Source organism: Hypanus sabinus, chromosome 25, assembly GCF_030144855.1.
Source record: "Hypanus sabinus isolate sHypSab1 chromosome 25, sHypSab1.hap1, whole genome shotgun sequence".
Lineage (NCBI taxonomy): Eukaryota > Metazoa > Chordata > Chondrichthyes > Myliobatiformes > Dasyatidae > Hypanus > Hypanus sabinus.
The window spans coordinates 44,055,035-44,074,971 of record NC_082730.1 but is presented as its reverse complement, the minus strand read 5'-3'; the positions used below and the strand labels follow the sequence as shown (position 1 = coordinate 44,074,971).

The following is a 19,937-nucleotide window of genomic DNA, read 5'->3' as shown; positions in this document are numbered from 1 at the left end:
ACACAGTCATGTGTATGTAGAGAGTGGGCTAAGCACACACCCCTGAGGTGAGCCAATGTTGATCATCAGCAAGGAGGATATGTTACCACCAATCCACACAGATTGTGGTCTTCCGTTTAGGAAGTCGAGGATCCAATTGCAGAGGGAGGTACAGAGGCCCAGGTTCTGCAACTTCTCAATCAAGATTGTGGGAATGATGGTATTAAATGCTGAGCTGTCGTTGATGAACAGCATCCTGACCTAGGTGTTTGTGTTGTCCAGGTGGTCTAAAGCCGTGTGGAGAGCCACTGAGATTGTGTCTGCTGTTGACCTATTGTGGCGATAGGCAAATTGCAGTGGGTCCAAGTCCTTGCTTGAGACAGGAGTTCAGTCTAGTCATGACCAACCTCTCAAAGCTTTTCATCACTGTCAATGTGAGTGCTTGCAGCCAAGAGTGATTAAGGCGGCTTACATTCTTCTTCTTAGGCACCGGTATAATTGTTGCCTTTTTGAAGCAAGTGGGAACTTCTGCTCGTAGCAGTGGGACTGGGAGAAAGGGAAGGAGGAGAAAGTGGTAGACTGATGAGGAGAAGAGATAAGAGGCCAGAATGGGGAGTAGAAAAGGAGGGAGGGGGAGGGGAGAAACCAATAAAAACTTTTAAAATAATAATAGCTTCTTACCTCAGCTCCCACCCACCTGGCTTCACAGATCACCTATCACCTTCCTGCTCCTCCCCAACCTTTTTATTCTGGATTCTTCCCCCTTCCTTTCCAGACCTGACGAAGGGTCTCAGCCTGAAATGTTGACTGCTTCAGCCTGGACGGCTGAGTTCCTCGAGCATTTTGTGTGTGTTGCAGAAACTTGTAAACTCAGCCAGAATGAAAAATAAAGTGTGTGTGTGTGTATGAAGTGAGCAAATAGTGAGGGAGTGTTCATGAGTTCATTATCCATTCAGAAATCTGGTGGTGGAGGTGTTCTTCCATTCACCAGGATGCTGTTCCTAAAAATTTGAATGTTGGAATTAAGGCTCTTGTACCTCCTCCCTGACGGTAGTAATGAGAAGAGAGCATGTCCTGGGTATTGGGGGTCCTTACTGAGGCATGCTGTCTTTTGAGACATCACCTTTTGAAGGTGTCTTGGACGCTGAGGACCTTTGAGAGACTAGTGTTGGCTCACCTGAAGGACATCATGGGCCCCCTGCAGTTTGCTTATGGGGCAAATAGGTCAGTGGATGATGCAGTCAACATGGGACTGCATTACATTTTACAACACCTCAACAACCCAGGAACTTCTGTGAGGGTCCTGTTTGTTGACTTCAGCTCGGCGTTTAACACCATCGTCCCAGAAATCCTCCCCTCCAAACTCACCCAGCTTACTGTCTCCCCCACCATCTGTCAGTGGATCATAAGCTTCCTGACTAACAGGGTGCAGCAAGTGAGACTGGGGAGCATCATCTCTAGCACCTGGACAATCAGTACCGGTGCCCCCCAGGGATGTGTGCTCTCCCCACTGCTCTTCTCCCTTTACACTAATGACTGCACCTCACAGGATCCATCTGTTAAACGCCTGAAGTTTGCAGACGACACAACTGTCGTTGGCCTTATTCGAGTTGGTGATGAGTCTGCATACAGATGGGAGGTGGAACGGCTGGCCCTCTGGTGTGATCAGAACAATCTGGAGCTAAATACGCTCAAAACTGTGGAGATGACAGTGGACTTCAGGAGGATCCCCCCAATACTCCCCCCACTCACTATACTCAACAGTATTGTGTCTGCTGTGGAGACCTTCAGATTTCTGGGTGTCACAATCTCCCAGGACCTGAAGTGGACACCCAACACAGACACTCTTATCAAAGGCTCAGCAGAGGTTGTATTTCCTACGTCAACTCAGGAAGTACAACCTGCCTCAGGAGCTGCTGATTCAATTCTATTCAGGAATAATCCAGTCTGTTCTCTGTTCATCCATCACTGTTGGGTTTGGATCAGCTACCAAACAAGGCAAGAATAGACTCCAAAGAACTGTCAGGGCTGCGGAAAGGATTACTGGTGTGAAGCTGCCCTCGATCCAGGACTTATATGCATCTAGAGTCAGGAAGCGAGTAAGCAGCATTATTGTAGACCCATCACACCCTGGATATCACCTGTTCCACCTCCTTCCTTCTGGTAGGCGCTTTAGATCACTGTATGCCAGGACAAATAGGTACAAGAACAGTTTCTTTCCGTATGCCATCAGTCTTATGAACACTTGAATTTTAGTCTATTATAAATCAAGTCCATCTGTACATTCAATGAGGTGGACCTCATTGTATATAGTTTATGATTATAGTTTACTGTTGTTTTTGTTTGCTTTTAATTCTGTACAGAGAGAGCTCAGGGAAACCGGCATCAAATTCCCTGTATGTGTCCTCATACTTGGTGTTAATAAAGGATTCTGATTCTGAAATTAAAAGAATAATGCCCCTGATACAACTCTCTTCAATTCTGTGCAGTGACACCTCCAGACCACACAGTGATCAGCCAATTAAAATGCTCTCCACAGTGCATCTGAGAAATTTCTGAGAGAGTCTTTTGTGACATACCAAATCTCCTCAAACTCTAATTAATTATAGCCGCTGTTTTAATTGCAGCAATATGTTCAGTACAGGAAAGATCCTCAAAGATGTTGACACCCCAGGAACTTGAAACTGCTCACCCTTTGCACTGCTGATTCCTTGATGAGGACTTCATGTGTGTTCCTGACTTCCCCTTCTTGAAGTCCACAATTAATTCCTTGGTCTTGCTGTCATTCAGTGCAAGGTTGTTGCTGCAGTACCACTCAACCAGCTGATCTATCTCGCTCCAGTCAGCCTCCTCATCAGCATCTGAAATTCTACTGATGATAGTTGTGTCTATTGGAGTGTACTGACAGCACATAAGAAAGTAGGTGCAGTAGACACTCAACCCTTGAAGGATATCGCACATTCCATGTATTCCTGGGAGCAATCTAGTAAAGTCGCTGCTTCTGAGTGCCAGAGATCCAGGTTCCATCGATTTCACAAACTTCCAGTAATGCCTTCCCCTTCACCATTTCCCATCCCCTTTTCCTTCTCTCATATTATCTCCTTGCCCGTTCATCACCCCTCTTGCTCCTTTCACTCTTCCCCAACCTTATTTCTTTCATCCATGGCCTTCTGTCTCTTTCACCAATCAACTTCCCAGCTCTTTGCTTCATCCCTCCCCCTCCAATTTTCACCTGTAGCCTGGTGTTTCTCTCCCCCATCTTTAAAATCTGATCCTCAGCTTTTTTTCTCCAGTCCTGCCGAAGGGTTTTGGCCTGAAATTTTGACTGTACTTTTTTCCATAGATGCTGCCTGGCCTGCTGAGTTCTTCCAGCAGTTTGTGTGCGTTGCTCAGATTTCCAGCATCTGTAGATTTTCAGAGTACTCCAAATGAAGCCTCACCAACATCTTACACAATTTTAACATAACATCCCATCTCCTGTCCTCTGTTCTTCGATTTATGAAGGCCAATGTGCCAGAAGCTTTCTTTATGACCCTATCCACTTGTGACACTACTTTCAGTGATGTTTCCATCAGGAAGGAGATACAGAAGCCTGAAGACACACACTCAGCAATTCAGGAGCAGCTTCTTCCCCTCTGCCATCCGATTCCAAAGTAGACATTGAACCCGTGAACTGCCTCACTTTTTTAATATGAATTTTTTTCTGTTTTTTGTGTGATTTTTAATCTATTCAATATGTATACACTGTAATTGATTTACTTATTTTTTTATATTATGTATTACATTGAACTGCTGCTACTAAGTTAACAAATTTCACCACACATGCCAGTGATAATAAACCTGATTCTGATTTATGTACCTGTATTCCCAGATCCCTTTGTCCCACCACACTCCTCCTTGCCCTACTGTTCACTGTGTAAGCCCTACTCTGGTGGGTCCTATCGAAGTACAACACCCCACACTTGTCTGTATTAAATTCCATCTGCCGTTTTTCAGCCCATTTTTCCAGCTGATCCAGATCCTGCTGCAAGCCATGATACTGTCCACAACACCACCTGTCTTGCTGTCATCTGCAAATTGCTTGTCTAGTTAACCACATTATCAGCTAGATGATGAGTAGATTATGGCTGTACCCTTTGACAATAAGTACTCCTGTCTGAGTACTATTGGGGGGGGGGGGACAGCCTACCTGGGGGAAGCAACAGTGCCTCTGGCACAGAGTCCAACCCTGTAGCTCAGAAGGGTAGAGAAAGGAAGAGGAAGGCAGTAGTAATAGGGGACTCTATTGTTAAGGGGTCAGATAAGCGATTCTGTGGATGCAGTCAGGAGACCCGGATGGTAGTTTGCCTCCCTGGATGTTTCTAATCGTCTCCAAGATATCCTGAAGTGGGAGGGTGAGGAGCCAGAGGTCGTGGTACTTATAGGTACCAATGACATAGGTTGGAAAAGGGAAGAGGTCCTGAAAAAAGACTACAGGGAGTTAGGAAGGGAGTTGAGAAGAAGGACCACAAAGGTAATAATCTTAGGATTACTGCCTGTACCACGCGTCAGTGAGAGTAGGAATGGAATGAGGTGGAGGATAAATGCGTGGCTGAGGGATTGGAGCAAGGGGCGGGGATTCAAGTTTCTGGATCATTGGGACCTCTTTTGGGGCAGGTGTGACCTGTACAAAAAGGATGGGTTACACTTGAATCCGAGGGGGACCAATATCCTGGCGGGGAGATTTGCTAGGGCTACAGGGGAGACTTCAAACTAGAATGGTTGGGGGGTGGGAATCAAATTGAAGAGACTAGGAGAGAAGAGGTTAGTTCACAAATAGAGAAAGCTTGTAGACAGTGTGTGAGGGAGGATAGGCAGGTGATAGAGAAGGGGAGCATTCAGACCGAAGATGTAGGGGAGAAGGAAGAAAAAGAAGATAGTAAAGTTGTCGGCACCGTTAGGGATAAACAGAGAGGAAGATGTGGAGAATTTCTTAAATGCATTTATTTTAATGCTGGGAGCATTGTAAGAAAGGTGGATGAGCTTAAAGCTTGGATTGATACCTGGAAATACAATATTTCTCTATGGAGAGGGTGTAGATGAGATTTACCAGGATGTTGCCTGGTTTGGAGAAACAGTCATATGAAGCAAGGTTATCAGAGCTGGGACTTTTCTCTTTGGAGCGTAGAAGAATGAGAGAGGACTTGATAGAGGTCTACAAGATTATGAGAGGCATAGCTAGGGTGGATAGTCAGTACCTGTTTCCCAGGACACCAATAGCAAACACCAGAGGGCATATGTACAAAATTAATGGAGGCAAGTTTAGAGGAGACATCAGGGGTAAGTTTTTTACATAGACGGTTGTGAGTGCCTGGAATAACTTGCCAGGGATGGTGGTGGAGGCTAAAATATTAGGGGTATTTAAGAGCCTCTTGGACAGGCACATAAATGAAAGAAAAATGGAGAGTTATGGGGTAGTGTGGGTTTTGTACTTTTTTTTTAAGGATTATGTGGGTCGGCACAATGTGGAGGGCTGAAGGGCCTGTACTGTGCTGTAGTGTTCTATGGTTCTGTGATGATGTAGCTATTAGTGAAATATGGTTGCATGAGGGGTGTGATTGGCAACTAAATATTCCTGGATTTTGTTGCTTCAGGTGTGATAGAATCGGAGGGACAAGAGGGGGAGGTGTTGCGTTGCTTGTCAGAGAAAATATTACAGCAGTGCTCTGGCAGGATAGATTAGAGGGCTTGTCTAGGGAGGCTATTTGGGTGGAATTGAGGAATGGGAGAGGTGTAGTAACACTTATATGGGTGAATTATAGACCACCGAATGGGGAGAGAGAATGGAGGAGCAAATTTGTAAGCAGATAGCAGATATTTGTAGTATGCACAAGGTTGTGATTGTGGGAGATTTTAATTTTCCACACAGACTGGGAAGCCCATTCTGTAAAAGGGCTGGATGGTTTGGAGTTTGTAAAATGTGTGCAGGATAAATCGAAGCAACAGGCAGAGAGGGAAAAGGTAAAAGAAGCTTGGAGTGAAACTTTTTTTTAACTGATCGAGGAAAAGAGGCTGGACTGCACAGGCACGTGAGGTAGCGCGCCAAAGGTTTAAAAAAAAGACTGCCATATACAGCGGCCAATGTCGGAGTGGACCGAGGCAGAGTGGGATGGCTTTGGCTCAATTAGACTTTGGCGAGAACAGGCAGAGGCGAGGTTGAACGGGGCACGACTGCACAAGCACGTGAAAGTCGGCCTCTGAGATCAGTGGGGGATTTAAAAAGAGAGCAGAGGCTGAGTACGAGCTTCACTCCAGGTGAGGTAAGTCAGGGTAAGCTCCTTTAATTAATCTAATTAGCTTAGGAGTAGGTAATGGAGGCAGCAGTTAGGGTGGTTGCTTGCTCTGTTTGCAGTATGTGGGAAGTCAGGACGAGCACAGCTGTCCCTGATGACTGCACCTGGTGCATCCAGATGCAGTTCCTGACAAACCATGTTAGGGAACTGGAGCTGGAGCTGGATGAACTTCGGATCATTCGTGAGGCAGAGGCAGAGGCAGAAATAAACAGGAGTTTCAGGGAGATACTCACCCCTGGAGTCAGGAGACTGGTAGTTGCATGACTATCAGGAGAGGGAAGGGGAATAGACAGAAAGAGCAGAGCACCCCTGTGGGCGTTCCCATCAACAATAAGTATACTGTTTTGGATATTGTTGGTGGAGACGACCTACCATAGAACCATAGAACACAGTACACAGTACAGGCCCTTCAGCCCTCCATGTTGTGCCGACCCATATAATTCTTTAAAAAAACTACTAAACACACACTACCCCGTAACCCTCCATTTTTCTTTCATCCATGTGCCTGTCCAAGAGGCTCTTAAATACCCCTAATGTTTTAGCCTCCACCACCATCCCTGGCAAGTCATTCCAGGCACTCACAACCCTCTGTGTAAAAAAAAAACTTACCCCTGATGTCTCCCCTAAACTTCCCTCACTTAATTTTGTACCTGTGCCCTCTGGTGTTTGCTATTGGTGCCCTGGGAAACAGGTACTGACTATCCACCCCATCTATGCCTCTCGTAATCTTGTAGACCTCTATCAAGTCCCCTCTCATTCTTCTACACTCCAAAGAGAAAAGTCCCAGCTCTGCTAAACTTGCTTCATATGACTTGTTCTCCAATCCAGGCAACATCCTGGTAAATCTCCTCTGCACCCTCTCCATAGTTTCCACATCCTTCCTATATTGAGGTGACCAGAATTGAACACAATACTCTAAGTGCAGTCTCACCAGAGATCTGTAGAGTTGCAACATGAACTCTCTACTTTTGAACTCAATCCCCCTGTTAATGAAGCCTAGCATCCCATAGGCCTTCTTAACTACCCTATCAACCTGTGCAGCGGATTTGAACCCCAAGGTCCCTTTGTTCATCCACACTCTTAAGTAACTGACCATTAACCCTGTACTCAGTCTTCTGGTTTGTCCTTCCAAAATGCATCACCTCTCACTTATTCAGATTGAACTCCATCTGCCATTTTTCTGCCCAACTCTGCAGCCTGTCTATATCCTCTTGTAACCTTTGACCACCTACAGCTCCATCCACAACTCCTCCAATCTTCATGTCATCTGCATCTTCGTGTACCAGGGACAAGTTGCAGTGGTTGCATCTCTGGCACTGAGACTGGACCATCAGCTCAGAAAGGAAGGAGGGAAAAGAGGAGAGCAGTAGTGATAGGAAATTTGATAGTTCGGGGGACAGATTGGAGGTTCTGTGGAAGAGATCGAGAATCCCGGATGGTCTATTGCCTCCCTGGTGCCAGGGTCTGCGATGTCTCGGATTGAGTTCTCAGTATTCTCAAGTGGGAGGGTGAGCAGCTGGGTATCGTGATCCATGTAGGGACCAATGACGTGGGTAGGAAGTGTGAGGAAGTCCTGAAAGGTGAGTTTAGGGAGTTAGGCACCGTTAAAGGACAGGACCTCCAGGATAGCAATCTCAGGATTACTACCAGTGCAATGTGCAGGTGAGTTTAGAAATAGTAAGATAGTGCAGATCAACACATGGCTGAAGACATGGTGCAAGAGGGAGGGCTTCAGATTTATAGATAATTGGGCAGTTTTCCAGGAAAGGTAGGACCTGTTCCGGTGGGACAGTTTGCATCTGAACTGGAGGGGGACAAATATTCTTGCAGGTAGGTTTGCTAGAAAGGCTCCAGTGGATTGAAACCAGATACGGAGGGGGGGTGGGGGGGGAACCAGAGTGCAGGAACAGATGTATGGGAGAAGGAAGAAAAAGAAGACAGTAAAGTTCTTTGTACTGTTAAGAGATAAGCAGAGAGGAAGAGGTGGAGAATTTCTTAAATGAATTTAATGTCAGGAGCATTGTAAGAAAAGTGGATGAGCTTAGAGCAGGGGTCGGCAACGTTTACCACTGAAAGAGCCAATATGGACCCATTTCCCACAGAAAAGAAAACACTGGGAGCCACAAAACCCGTTTGACATTTAAAATGAAATAACACTGCATACAACGGTTTTTTTTTGCCTTTATGCTATGTATAAACAAACTATAATGTGTTGCATTTATGAAATTGATGAACTCCTGCAGAGAAAACGAAATTACATTTCTGCATGCAACAAAAACATTTTGAACTCCGAAAAAAAGACGTTGGGTTGAAGGTTACTCCATAGGTAGCCTACCTTGGATCGAAGAATTAAAAGAAAGTGCGCACTGGCGGGTGTCAGGCATTGGCAGTGGTGATGTATATTAATAGTGATAAAAAAACACGTTGTAGCGGTGTAGCGCTACATGCAGCGCTAAAATAAAGACACTGCAGTCAAAGTTAACTTTATTCGAACTAAGCAGCCTTGATTTAAAGCCTCCCTCAACCCGTCCCCGTGGGCGCGGATGCTCCAAAAGACACGTACTCACAAACCCCCGTAGGCTATCTCCCTTAGCCGGAACGGTGGCTAATTGTGAGCCGGTTCGGATATGCCAGGAAATGGGGTCTCCACAACGTTTTTAGATTGTACAAGATCATCATAATCTTCAAATTTCGAATTACATTTCAAAAACTAACAAACCACGGGGAGCCGCAGCACAGAGATCAAAGAGCCGCATGCGGCTAGGAAAGTTGACGAGGGTAAAGCAGTGGATGTTGTCTATATGGACTTCAGTAAGGCCTTTGACAAGGTTCCACATGGAAGATTAGTTAGGAAGGTTCAATCATTAGGCATTAATATTGAAGTAGCAAAATGAATTCAACAGTGACTGGATGGGAGATGCCAGAGAGTAGTGTTGGATAACTGTTTGTCAGGTTGGAGGCCGGTGACTAGTGGTGTGCCTCAGGGATCTGTACTGGGTCCAATGTTGTTTGTCATATACATTAATGTTCTGGATGATGGGGTGGTAAATTGGATTAGTAAGTATGCAGTTGATTCTAAGGTAGGTGGCGTTGTGGATAATAAAGTAGGTTTTCAAAGCTTGCAGAGAGATTTCGGCCAGTTAGAAGAGTGGGCTGAGCGATAGCAGATGGAGTTTAATGCTGATAAGTGTGAGGTGCTACATTTTGGTAGGAATAATCCAAATAGGACATACATGGTAAATGGGGGGGCCATTGAAGTATGCAGTAGAACAGAGTCATCTAGGAATAATGGTGCATAGTTCCCTGAAGGTGGAATCTCATTTGGATAGGGTAGTGAAGAAAGCTTTTGGTATGCTGACCTTTATAAATCAGAGCATTGAGTATAAGAGTTGTGATGTAATGTTAAAATTGTACAAGGCTTTGGTGAGGCCGAATTTGGAGTATTGTGTAGAGTTCTGGTCACCGAATTATAGGAAAGATGTCAACAAAGTAGAGAGAGTACAGAGGAGATTTACTAGAATGATACCTGGGTTTCAGCACGGAAGTTACAAAGAAAGGGTGAACAATTTAGGTCTTTATTCTTTGGAGCGTAGAAGGTTGAGGGGGGACTTGATAGAGGTATTTAAAATTATGAGGGGGTTAGATAGAGTTGACCTGGATAGGCTTTTTCCATTGAGAGTAGGGGAGATTCAATCAAGAGGACATGAGTTGAGAGTTAAGGGGCAAAAGTTTAGGGTAACATGAGGGGGAACACCTTTACTCAAAGGGTGGTAGCTGTGTGGAACGAGCTTCCAGTAGAGGCAGGTTTGATATTGTCATTTAAAAAAAAAATTGTGTAGGTATATGGGCAGGAAAGGAATGGAGGGTTATGGGCTGAGTGCAGGTCGGTGGGACTAGGTGAGAGGAAGCGTTCGGCAATGAGTACAAGGGCCGAGATGGCCTGTTTCCATGCTGCAATTGTTATATGTTTAAATATCATTGATGTCAATGACAAAAAACAATGGACCCAGCACTGATCTCTGTGGCTCTCCACTGGTCACTGGCCTCCACTCAGAGACATCTACTACCACTCTGGCTTCTTAAACAAAGCCAATGTCTAATCTTGGAGTTCGTTAGAAGGTTGGCACAACATCATGGGCCTATCATGATGCTGGACTTAGTGAGAAAGTGAAAACTCTCCTCAACTTGATTAGACTTGGGTTTAAAGGAGATCTTGATAGATCTTGAGATCTTGCTCTGAAAACACCAATGACCAAGAATGGAAAAACCCACAGAAAGTGGTGGATGCAGTCCAGTCCATCTCAGCCAAATCCCTCTCCAAAATAAACACTAGCACATCTGTAAGGTACACTGCCACAAGACCCTATCTACCTCTAACTCCACTTTCAACTCATTAAAGACCTGTTTTCGCAGATCGTTTTGTTCCACTGCACTCCTCAGTGCCCTTTGTAAAACCTGCCTGATTGTGTTACCAAAGTGCAACACCTTGTATTAAATTCCATCTGCCATTTTCAGCCTATTTTCCCAGCTGATTCAGATCCTACTGCAAGCCATGGTCATCCTCTTCACTGTCCACTGCACCCCAAGTCTTGGTATCATCCGTAAACTTGCTGATCCAATTGATCACATTATCATTCAGATCGTTGATAGAAACATAGAAGACCGACAGGCCCTTCTGCCCACAATGTTGTGCCAAACATGGCCCTATATTAGAAATTACTAGGTTTACCCATAGCCCTCTGATTTTCTGAGCTCCATGTACTTACGCAGGAGTCTCTTAAAAGATCCTATTGTTTCCGCCTCCACTGCTGCTGGCAGCCCATTCCACGCACTCACCACTCTCTGCTTAAAAAAAAAACAAACTTGCCTCTGACATCGCCTCTGAACCTGCTTCCAAGCACTTTACAACTATGCCCTCTCCTGCTAGCCATTTCAGCCCTGACTATCCACACAATCAATGCCTCTCATTATCTGGTACACCTCATCCTCTGTCGCTCCAAGGAGAAAAGTTCACTCAATCAATTCTCATAAGGTATGCTCCCCAATCCAGGCAATATCCTTGCAAATCTCCTCTGTACGCTTTCTATGATTTCCATGTCCTTCCTGTAGTGAGGTGACCAGAACTGAGCACAGTACTCCAAGTGGGGTCCTATATAGCTGCAACATTAACTCTCAGCTCTTAACCTCAATCCCATGATTGATGAAGGCCAAAGCATTGTATGCTTTCTTAGCCACAGAGTCAACCTGCGTAGCAGCTTTGAGTGTCTTGTGGACTTGAACTCCAAGATCTGTCTGATCCTCCACACTGCCAAGAGTCTTGCCATTAATGCTATATTCTGCCATCATATTTGACCTACCAGAATAAACCACCTCACACTTACCTGGGTTGAACTCCATCTGCCACTTCCCAGCCCAGATTTCCATCCTATCAATGTCCCACTGTAACCTCTGACAGCCCTCCACACTATCCACAACACCTCCAACCTTTGTGTCATCAGCAAATTTGCCAACCCATCCCTCCACTTCCTCATCCAGGTCATTTATAAAATTCACAAAGCGTAAGGGTCCCAGAACAGATTCCTGAGGCACACCACTGGTCACCCCCTCCATGCAGTATATGACCCGTCTACAACCACTCTTTACCTTCTGTGGGTAAGCCAGTTCTGGATCCACAAAACAACGTCCCCTTTGATCCCATGCTTCCTTACTTTCTCAATAAGCCTTGCGTGGGTTACCTTATCAAATGCCTTGCTAAAATCCATATACACCACATTTATGGCTCTACCTCTTTTGTTGATATAGATGATAAACAACAAAGGACCCAGCACTGATCTCTATTGCATGCCATTAGTCACAAGCACTATCATTCTCTGACTTCTCCGCCAAGCCAATGTCTAACCCAATTTACTACCTCTTATTGAATGCCAAATGACTGAAGCTTCTTTTCCACCTCCCATGTGGGACCTTGTCAAATGCCTTTCTAAAGTCCGTGTAGACAACAACCACTGCCTTGCCTTCATCAACTTTCCTGGTAACTTCCTCAAAAATCTCTATTGTATTGGTGAGACAGGTCCTACCATGCACTAAGCCATGCTGACTATTCTTAATCAGTCCATGACTATCTAAATACTCATATCTGGTTTCTTAGAATACATTTCTAACAATTTTCCCACTACTGATGTCAAATTCACTGGCCTAAATTTCATTGTTTATTTTTAGACCACTGCAGAACAACATAGACTATCCTCCAAACCTCTGCTACCTCACCTGTCGCATTTAAAAATCTCTGGTAGAACCCTGGCAATTTCTGCATTTACCTCCTGTAGGATCCAAGGGAACTCCTTGTCAGGCCCTTAGCCACTCTAATTTGCCTTAAGACAACAAACACTTCCTTTTCTGTAATCTGTATAGGATCCATGAAGTTGATGTTGCTGTGTCTCACTTCTATAGGCTTTTCTCCTGAGTAAATACAGATACAAAAAAATCATTTAAGATCTCCCCTTCTCTTTTGGCACTACGCATGGATTACCATTCTGGTCTTCCAGAGGACCAATTTTGTCCTTGCAGTCATTTTGTTCTTAATGTATCATTAGAATCTCCTTCACCTGTCTGCTAGGGCAACCTCATGCCTTCTTTCAGCCCTTCTAATTTCTTTCTTCAGTGTTCTCTTGCATATCTTAAACTCCATAAGCACCTCATTTGTTCCTACTTGCCTATGCCTGCTATGTCCATTTTTCTCTTAACCAGGGCCTCAATATCTCTTGAAAACCAAGGTTCCCTCGACTTGTTTACAAGGGAACATCCTCGGGATAGAGGGGTGTCCATTTAAAACAGAGATGCAGAGAAATTTCTTTAGCCAGAGGGTGGTGAATTTGTGGAATTGTTACCACAGGCACCTGTGGAGGCTAGGTTGTCGAGTGTATTTAGAGCTTGATCAGTTCTTGATTGGACGTGACATCAAAGGTTATGGGAAGAAGGCTGGGGAGTGGGGCTGAGGAGGGAATAAAAGTATCAGCCATGATCAGACAAGAACATTGCCAGGATTTGAGAACCTGAGTTACAGTGTAGGGAGACGTTAGGCAGGCTGGGATTGAGCTGTAGAATAAAAACCACAGAGGGCATGGATAGGGTGAAAGTCCTTTGCCAGGGAAAGGGAATCAAAAACTAGAGAGGTTGAGTTAAGTTGAGAGGTGGAAGATTTAAAAGACACTGATGGGCCAAATGGCCTAATTCTGCTCCTATGGCACGGTCTTTACCTTTTATTTTGACAGGCACATACAAGCTTTGTACTCTCTAAAGTTTCCTTTTGAAGGCGACCCACTTACCAAGTACACCTTTGCAAAAAAACAGCCTGAGCCAATCCATATTTGCCAGATCTTTTTTGATACCATCAAAATTGGCCTTTTTCCAATTTAGAATCTCAACCAGAGCCATCTTTATGCATATTTACTTTGAAACTGATATGTGTGGTGTGTGGCCAAGTGGTTAAGGCATTGGACTAGTGATCTGAAGGTCGTGAGGTTGAGCCTTTGCCGAGGTTGAGCAAGGCACTTAACCACACATTGCTTCAGTCTACCCAGCTGAAAATGGGTACTGGCAAAGTGCTGGGGGTTAACCTCGCAATAGACTGGCGTACTGTCTGGGGGGGGGCGGGGTGGTTGTCTTGTACCACTCCGCTTCACGCTATGGAAACTGGTGTAAGCACCGGCCTGATTAGCCTATAAGCCTCAGGACAGACTTTAACCTTAACTTTTAATTGATGACGTTATGATCACTAGATGCAAAGTGTTCCCTACACAAGCTTCTGTCATCTGCCATGTCTCATTCCCTAATAGCAGACCCAGAATTGTACACTCCGCCAGTGATTCTAATCTAATCAGCCAGTCATGTGGCAGTAGCTCAATGCATAAAAGTATGTAGACCTGGTCAAGAGGTTCAGTTGTTGTCCAGACCAAACATCAGAATAGGGAAGAAATGTGATCTAAGTGACCCTGGAATTATTGTTGGTGCCAGACAGGGTGGTTTGTGTATCTCAGAAACTGCAGGCCCCCTGTAATGTTCACACACAGCAGTCTCTGGAGTTTACAGAGAATGGTGTGAGAAACACGAAATATCCAGTGAGCGGCAAAACTGTAAGCAAAAGCACCTTGTTAATGAGAGTGGTTAGAGGAGAATGGCCAGACTGGTTCAAATTGACAGGAAAGCAACAGTAACTTGAATAACCATGCATTACAACAGTGGTGTGCAGAAGAGCATCTCTGAATGCACAACATGTTGAAGTGGATGGACCATAGCAGCAGCAGACCGTGAACATACACTCAGTGGCCACTTTATTAGATACAGGAGGTGACCACGCAGTAAATGTGAACCCAGTGCAGTGCCCTAGGCATGAAAGTTTTGCTACCAGAGGAGTCCATTGGTCTTGTAAGCATTAAATTTTATTTGTTCATTTTCCCTGCAGAAGACCACGTTGATTCAAGCCCATGTCGTCGGTGCTGTGTTGACCTTTGGGATGGGAATCATTTACCTCCTCCTCCACACCATCATAAGCTACAAGATGCAGCCTGTTGTCCATGGAGTGGGAATCTTCTGGGTCCGATGTGTCCTCCTAATCTGGTGTGCATCAAGCATCCTTAGCAGTATCCTTCATTACTTCCACTCAGTGGAGACCCCCACCTTCCCAACTGTGTCAAACAATTCCTCTCTGGCAAAACTTCCCAGGGTTAGTGAGAGTAATTGGGTGAACTTAACAAAGATGACATTTCTCTTCCCTAGAAGATCAGTTAGTTAGAATCAGAGTTGGTTATTATCACTGACATCGTCATGGAATTTGTTGTTTTGTGCCAGCAGTACAATGGTTCATTTTGTTATTGTGGAAGTATGCATGTACAATACAACTCTGATAGTTGTCTTCTCCAGACAGCCATGAAATACAGAGAGACCATGGCTGTTGATGGGAAAAAAAACACCAACTCTCCCCCAAACCAGCATGAAAAGAAAGGAAGCAAAACTCTCAGACTCCAAAATGCCTCCCTTTCCCGCAGCCTAAAAAACAGCCACAAGAACAATCAACGACCCCTACACATAACAATCCCCAAACCCCCTCACTCGCAGAAAGGAGCAGTGACAGTAGCACCCTACACAATCCCCCAATCTCCAATCCCCCTACACACAAAAAATTAACGATCACCCACCTGCCAATCATCCTCCAGAAAGAAAACTCCAAAAAACTGACGGAAACCAATATAAAGTACAGGCCAATAATCACATAAATCTCAGAATATCAGAAACATCTTTTCATCTGCATTCGAGAAGAGTGGCCGCACAAACTCAGTCCTTCCATAAAGAGTGACTGCCGACCCAGGTCGAATGTGCCAATCCAGAGCTGGATGCAACAGTCTAGCTGCTGACTGTCTCTGTTGGGAGACGTGCTCCACGTTTAGCTCAGTGGTCCCATCTTTCTCACTGCTTCGGGATGGAGTTGTTGGACGCAGCAGAGCGCTGGATCCTTCCATCGACTTCCAAGCTGTACGTCACAGGCTCCAACAATTTCCGTAACACAGACGAGACAAAAGGAAGGTGTAGGAAAAAAAAGTAATTGGAGAGATTAGTTATCTGAAAGATGTCACCTGTGGAATCCTTTGTTGGTGCCATCTTGACTGGATGTGTGTCTGGACAATACAGTGCAATGCATATGATAAATTAGAATAGGAAATTTAAAATGTATATGAATATGTGTATGTAGTGCAACAACAGGAAAATTAGTGAGGTGTTAGTGCAACAGAAGGAATATACTATAAATTGCAACAAGAAATGGGTTTATCCTGGCTGTTTTCTTGATTTAGATTTCATTCATTAAGTTATCCAAAATAAAGGGCTACTCTGATTAAATAATGGCTCAATTAACTGGAATTCACTGTATTTATATATTATATAATTGAGCCGTCAGTTAATCGGCATAGCCTTTTTATTTTGGACAACTTAATGAACAAAATTCAAATCAACAAAATAGGCAGGATTTCGTAGTTCATTTGGGTCACCAAATTTGGCTGTTACCAAATAGTTTCTAACTAGCTTCAGTCCTGTAGTCATTAGACACTACACTGAGCTTAGAGTGATGTTTTTAAGTGTGTCAGTTGCACATGTTTGTGTTCAAAAAGCAGTGATTTTTGTCATTGGTGAGAAATAAGCAGAAAGACAATTCAGAACTTTTCTGGTCACTGTGGTTTCAAGCATTCAGGAATGAGGATGTCAGAAATGACTGAGAGTGAAAACGAAACAATTTCACTAGTTCAAGGTAGGAATTACAAAGAATTTGAAGGTATCGACAATCATCTGGAATGTTACAATGAAACTGAATATTTGGAGGATGCCATCGTCGACAGCAGTTCATTATCTGCACTAGGTGTTTGTGCTGGTTTTGTTATGTACAGTCAATCAAAAGAATAGGAAGTGATGAATTTTTCTGTCACTATTAGGAACTAATATGCAGTTTTATTACACTGTAGCAGTATTGGTGCTGTAATTTTTTTCAGTATGTTATTTAAATACATAATTAGTTACTCCGTTTGTTTTTTTATATACATTTTTACTATTTCCATGAAACTTCAGCTGATTGGGGTAGCCGATTATCTGGGCCAAAATGTACTGGTTCCAATGTGTCTCAATTAACCAGAATTCTCTTTCCAGACCAGAATCATTCCAGGTACAGACTGAATGACTAAAAGTTTCCAGCATTCTCTATTCTTTCAGTTGTAGCTAAGAAATTCCCAGCTTAGTTGGAAATTCCCATCTGGGAGAGGCAGTTGGAAATTCCCCATCAAGAGGATTTCAGGGAATTTTCATCAGACATGATATTCCCAAAGGCAGTTCATTTGGGGGGGGGGAGTATATGGGAGAGATTTGGAAACTGTGTAATGTATGTGAATATGCTGGCAAAGAATGAGATGGTACTGGGAATCCAAAACACGCCCACTTCCTGTCACATCCCAGTGTGGAAATTCCACAAAAATGCAAAAAGTTCATTCAGAATTTCAGATTCTAGATTCATTTATTATCAAGGGATGTATAAATTATACAACCTTCAGATTTGCTTGCTCACAGATGGCTTCAAAGCATGAAACCTGAAATAACCCAATGAAGGAAAAAAATAAAAGACCAACACTTGATGCACAAGAGAAAGAAAACAAAAGATATTGTGCAAACAATTGAAGCGAGCAACAGTATTCTGAACAAGCAATGGAAGACGTGCAATACTTGGAGTAAGGGTTAAAGCTGGGAATAGCACTCTGGAATGTCAGTGTGTGACATGAAAAAGAATGTAAAATTCCAGTTGTGGGGTTAGGACAGAGTTCACTATGTCCTATACACACTGTGGCAAAACTTTCTCACCTCTCTCTCTTCCTCACCCCGCCACCTATGTCTCTCCACTCCTGTCTCATCTCTCTTATTCACCCCGATCTCACCCCCCCGTCCCCCTCTCACTCTTTCTCTTCACTCCCTCATCTCTCCCTCGATTTTCTGTTACTCTTTTTTATCTCCCTGTCTCTTACCCCCCTGCACCATCTATCCTTAACATCTCTCTCCCCGCATTGTTGTTGCAACAGTTCTCAGCCAGCTGATCTGTCTCAGTCCTGTATTATTGTGAAATTCTGCCAACAATACCTGTCGTCGGTAAGATGTAGATGGTGTGTTTGTGTACTGTCTGGCTCCACAGTCACCGGTGTAGAGAGAGTGCCAGGTCAGGTTGATCCTGGGAATGAAAGTGCTGATGTAAGAGGAGTGCTTGATAGCTTTGGGCCTGTACTTGCTGGAGTTTAGAAGAATGAGACAGGAACTCGTGTGGAGAGGATGTCCAACAGTGGGGGAGTCTAGGACCAGAGGGCAAAGCTCTGAATAGAGGCATGTCCATTTAGAGCAGAGATTAGGGGGAGTTTCTTTAGCCAGAGGGTATTGTATCTGTAGAATACATTGCAAAGTTGGCTGTCGAGGCCAGGTTATTGGGTATATTTATAGAGGAGGTTGTTTGGTACTTGATTAGACAAAGGTTATGGGAAGAAAATGGGAGAATGGGGTGACATCAGCTACGATGGGATGATGGTTCAGGCTCAATGGGCAAAAAGGCCTAAATCTGTTGCTCTGCCTTATGGTAGCCCAACAGGCTAGGATTGGGTGTGTGGGATAATACAAAATGGTAGAAACAGTTAGCAGGTCAGGCAGCATCTGTGGGGAGAGAAACAGTTTAATGTTTCAAATGTGAGATGCTTTATCAGACCAGAATAACAAAAGAGTTGGTCTGAGTGGCATCTAAGTGTGGGGGAGATGTCGGAAATAATGCCTTGTGTTGAACAGAAAGCGGAGGGACAATGTTAGCGGGCCAGAACTAAACACGGAGACAAAGACGATAAAGAGTGGGAAGAGGAAATGGCTGTTACTCTGCCATTCAATAAGATCATGGTTGATGTGCCAAAATGTAAAGATGTCAGTAAACACTCCAGCTTGTTGGTTAGTATATGTCCATGGCAAATTCATGGCAGATGTAATTTAATGTGGATAAATGTGAGGTTATCCACTTTGGTTGCAAGAACAGGAAAACAGATTATTATCTGAACAGTGGCCAATTAGGAAAAGGGGAGATGCAACGAGACCTGGGTGTCATTGTACACCAGTCATTGAAGGTGGGCATGCAAATGGTATGTTGGCATTCATAGCAAAAGGATTTGAGTACAGGAGCAGGGAGGTTCTACTGCAGTTGTACAAGGCCTTGGTGAGACCGCACCTAGAATATTGTGTGCAGTTATGATCCCCTAATCAGAGGAAAGACATTTTTGCCATAGAGGGAGTACAGAGAAGGTTCACCAGATTGATTCCTGGGATGGCAGGACTTTCATATGAAGAGAGACTGGATCGACTAGGCTTATACTCACTGGAATTTAGAAGATTGAGGGGGGATCTTATTGGAACGTATAAAATTCTAAAGGGATTGGACAGGCTAGATGCAGGAAGATTGTTTCCGATGTTGGGGAAGTCCAGAACGAGGGGTCACAGTTTAAGGATAAAGGGGAAGCCTTTTAGGACCGAGATGAGGAAAAACTTCTTCACACAGAGAATGGTGAATCTGTGGAATTCCCTGCCACAGGAAACAGTTGAGGCCAGTTCATTGGCTATATTTAAGAGCGAGTTAGATATGGCCCTTGTGGCTAAAGGGATCAGGGGGTATGGAGAGAAAGCAGGTACAGGGTTCTGAGTTGGATGATCAGCCATGATCATACTGAATGGTGGTGCAGGCTCGAAAGGCTGAATGGCCTACTCCTGCACCTATTTTCTATGTTTCTATGTCCTCTACTTGGCCAGGTACACTGTCTGGGCTGGGTTCTCCCTCCTGAAGGATGCCTTCACGTCACCCTCAGAGACTGAAATCACAGGGTTGGGGTTCATGAAGGTGTGTCCACGTTCTGTCAGTCAAAGTGAGTGAAAAGCCTCTGGTAGAGAAAGCTTGTCACACAAGTTGCAAAAATTCAAAGTAAATTTATTATCCAGGTACATAAACATCACTTTATACTCATTTTTGTGCAGACATTCACAGTAGAACAAAGAAATACAATCGAATCAATGAAAAACTGCACA

At 44.2% G+C, this 19,937-nt stretch overlaps 1 protein-coding gene across 2 annotated transcripts in view; it reads left to right on the top strand.

The window, feature by feature from the left end:
• Positions 1 to 19,937, top strand: part of LOC132381202 (DNA damage-regulated autophagy modulator protein 2-like) — an 84,510-nt gene that overhangs the window by 51,234 nt on the left and 13,339 nt on the right. For both annotated transcript variants that reach the window (XM_059950499.1, XM_059950501.1), the window contains one exon: positions 14,773 to 14,950. In XM_059950499.1, coding sequence (XP_059806482.1) covers positions 14,773 to 14,950 — 178 coding nt within the window. The remainder of the gene's footprint in view (positions 1 to 14,772; positions 14,951 to 19,937) is intronic.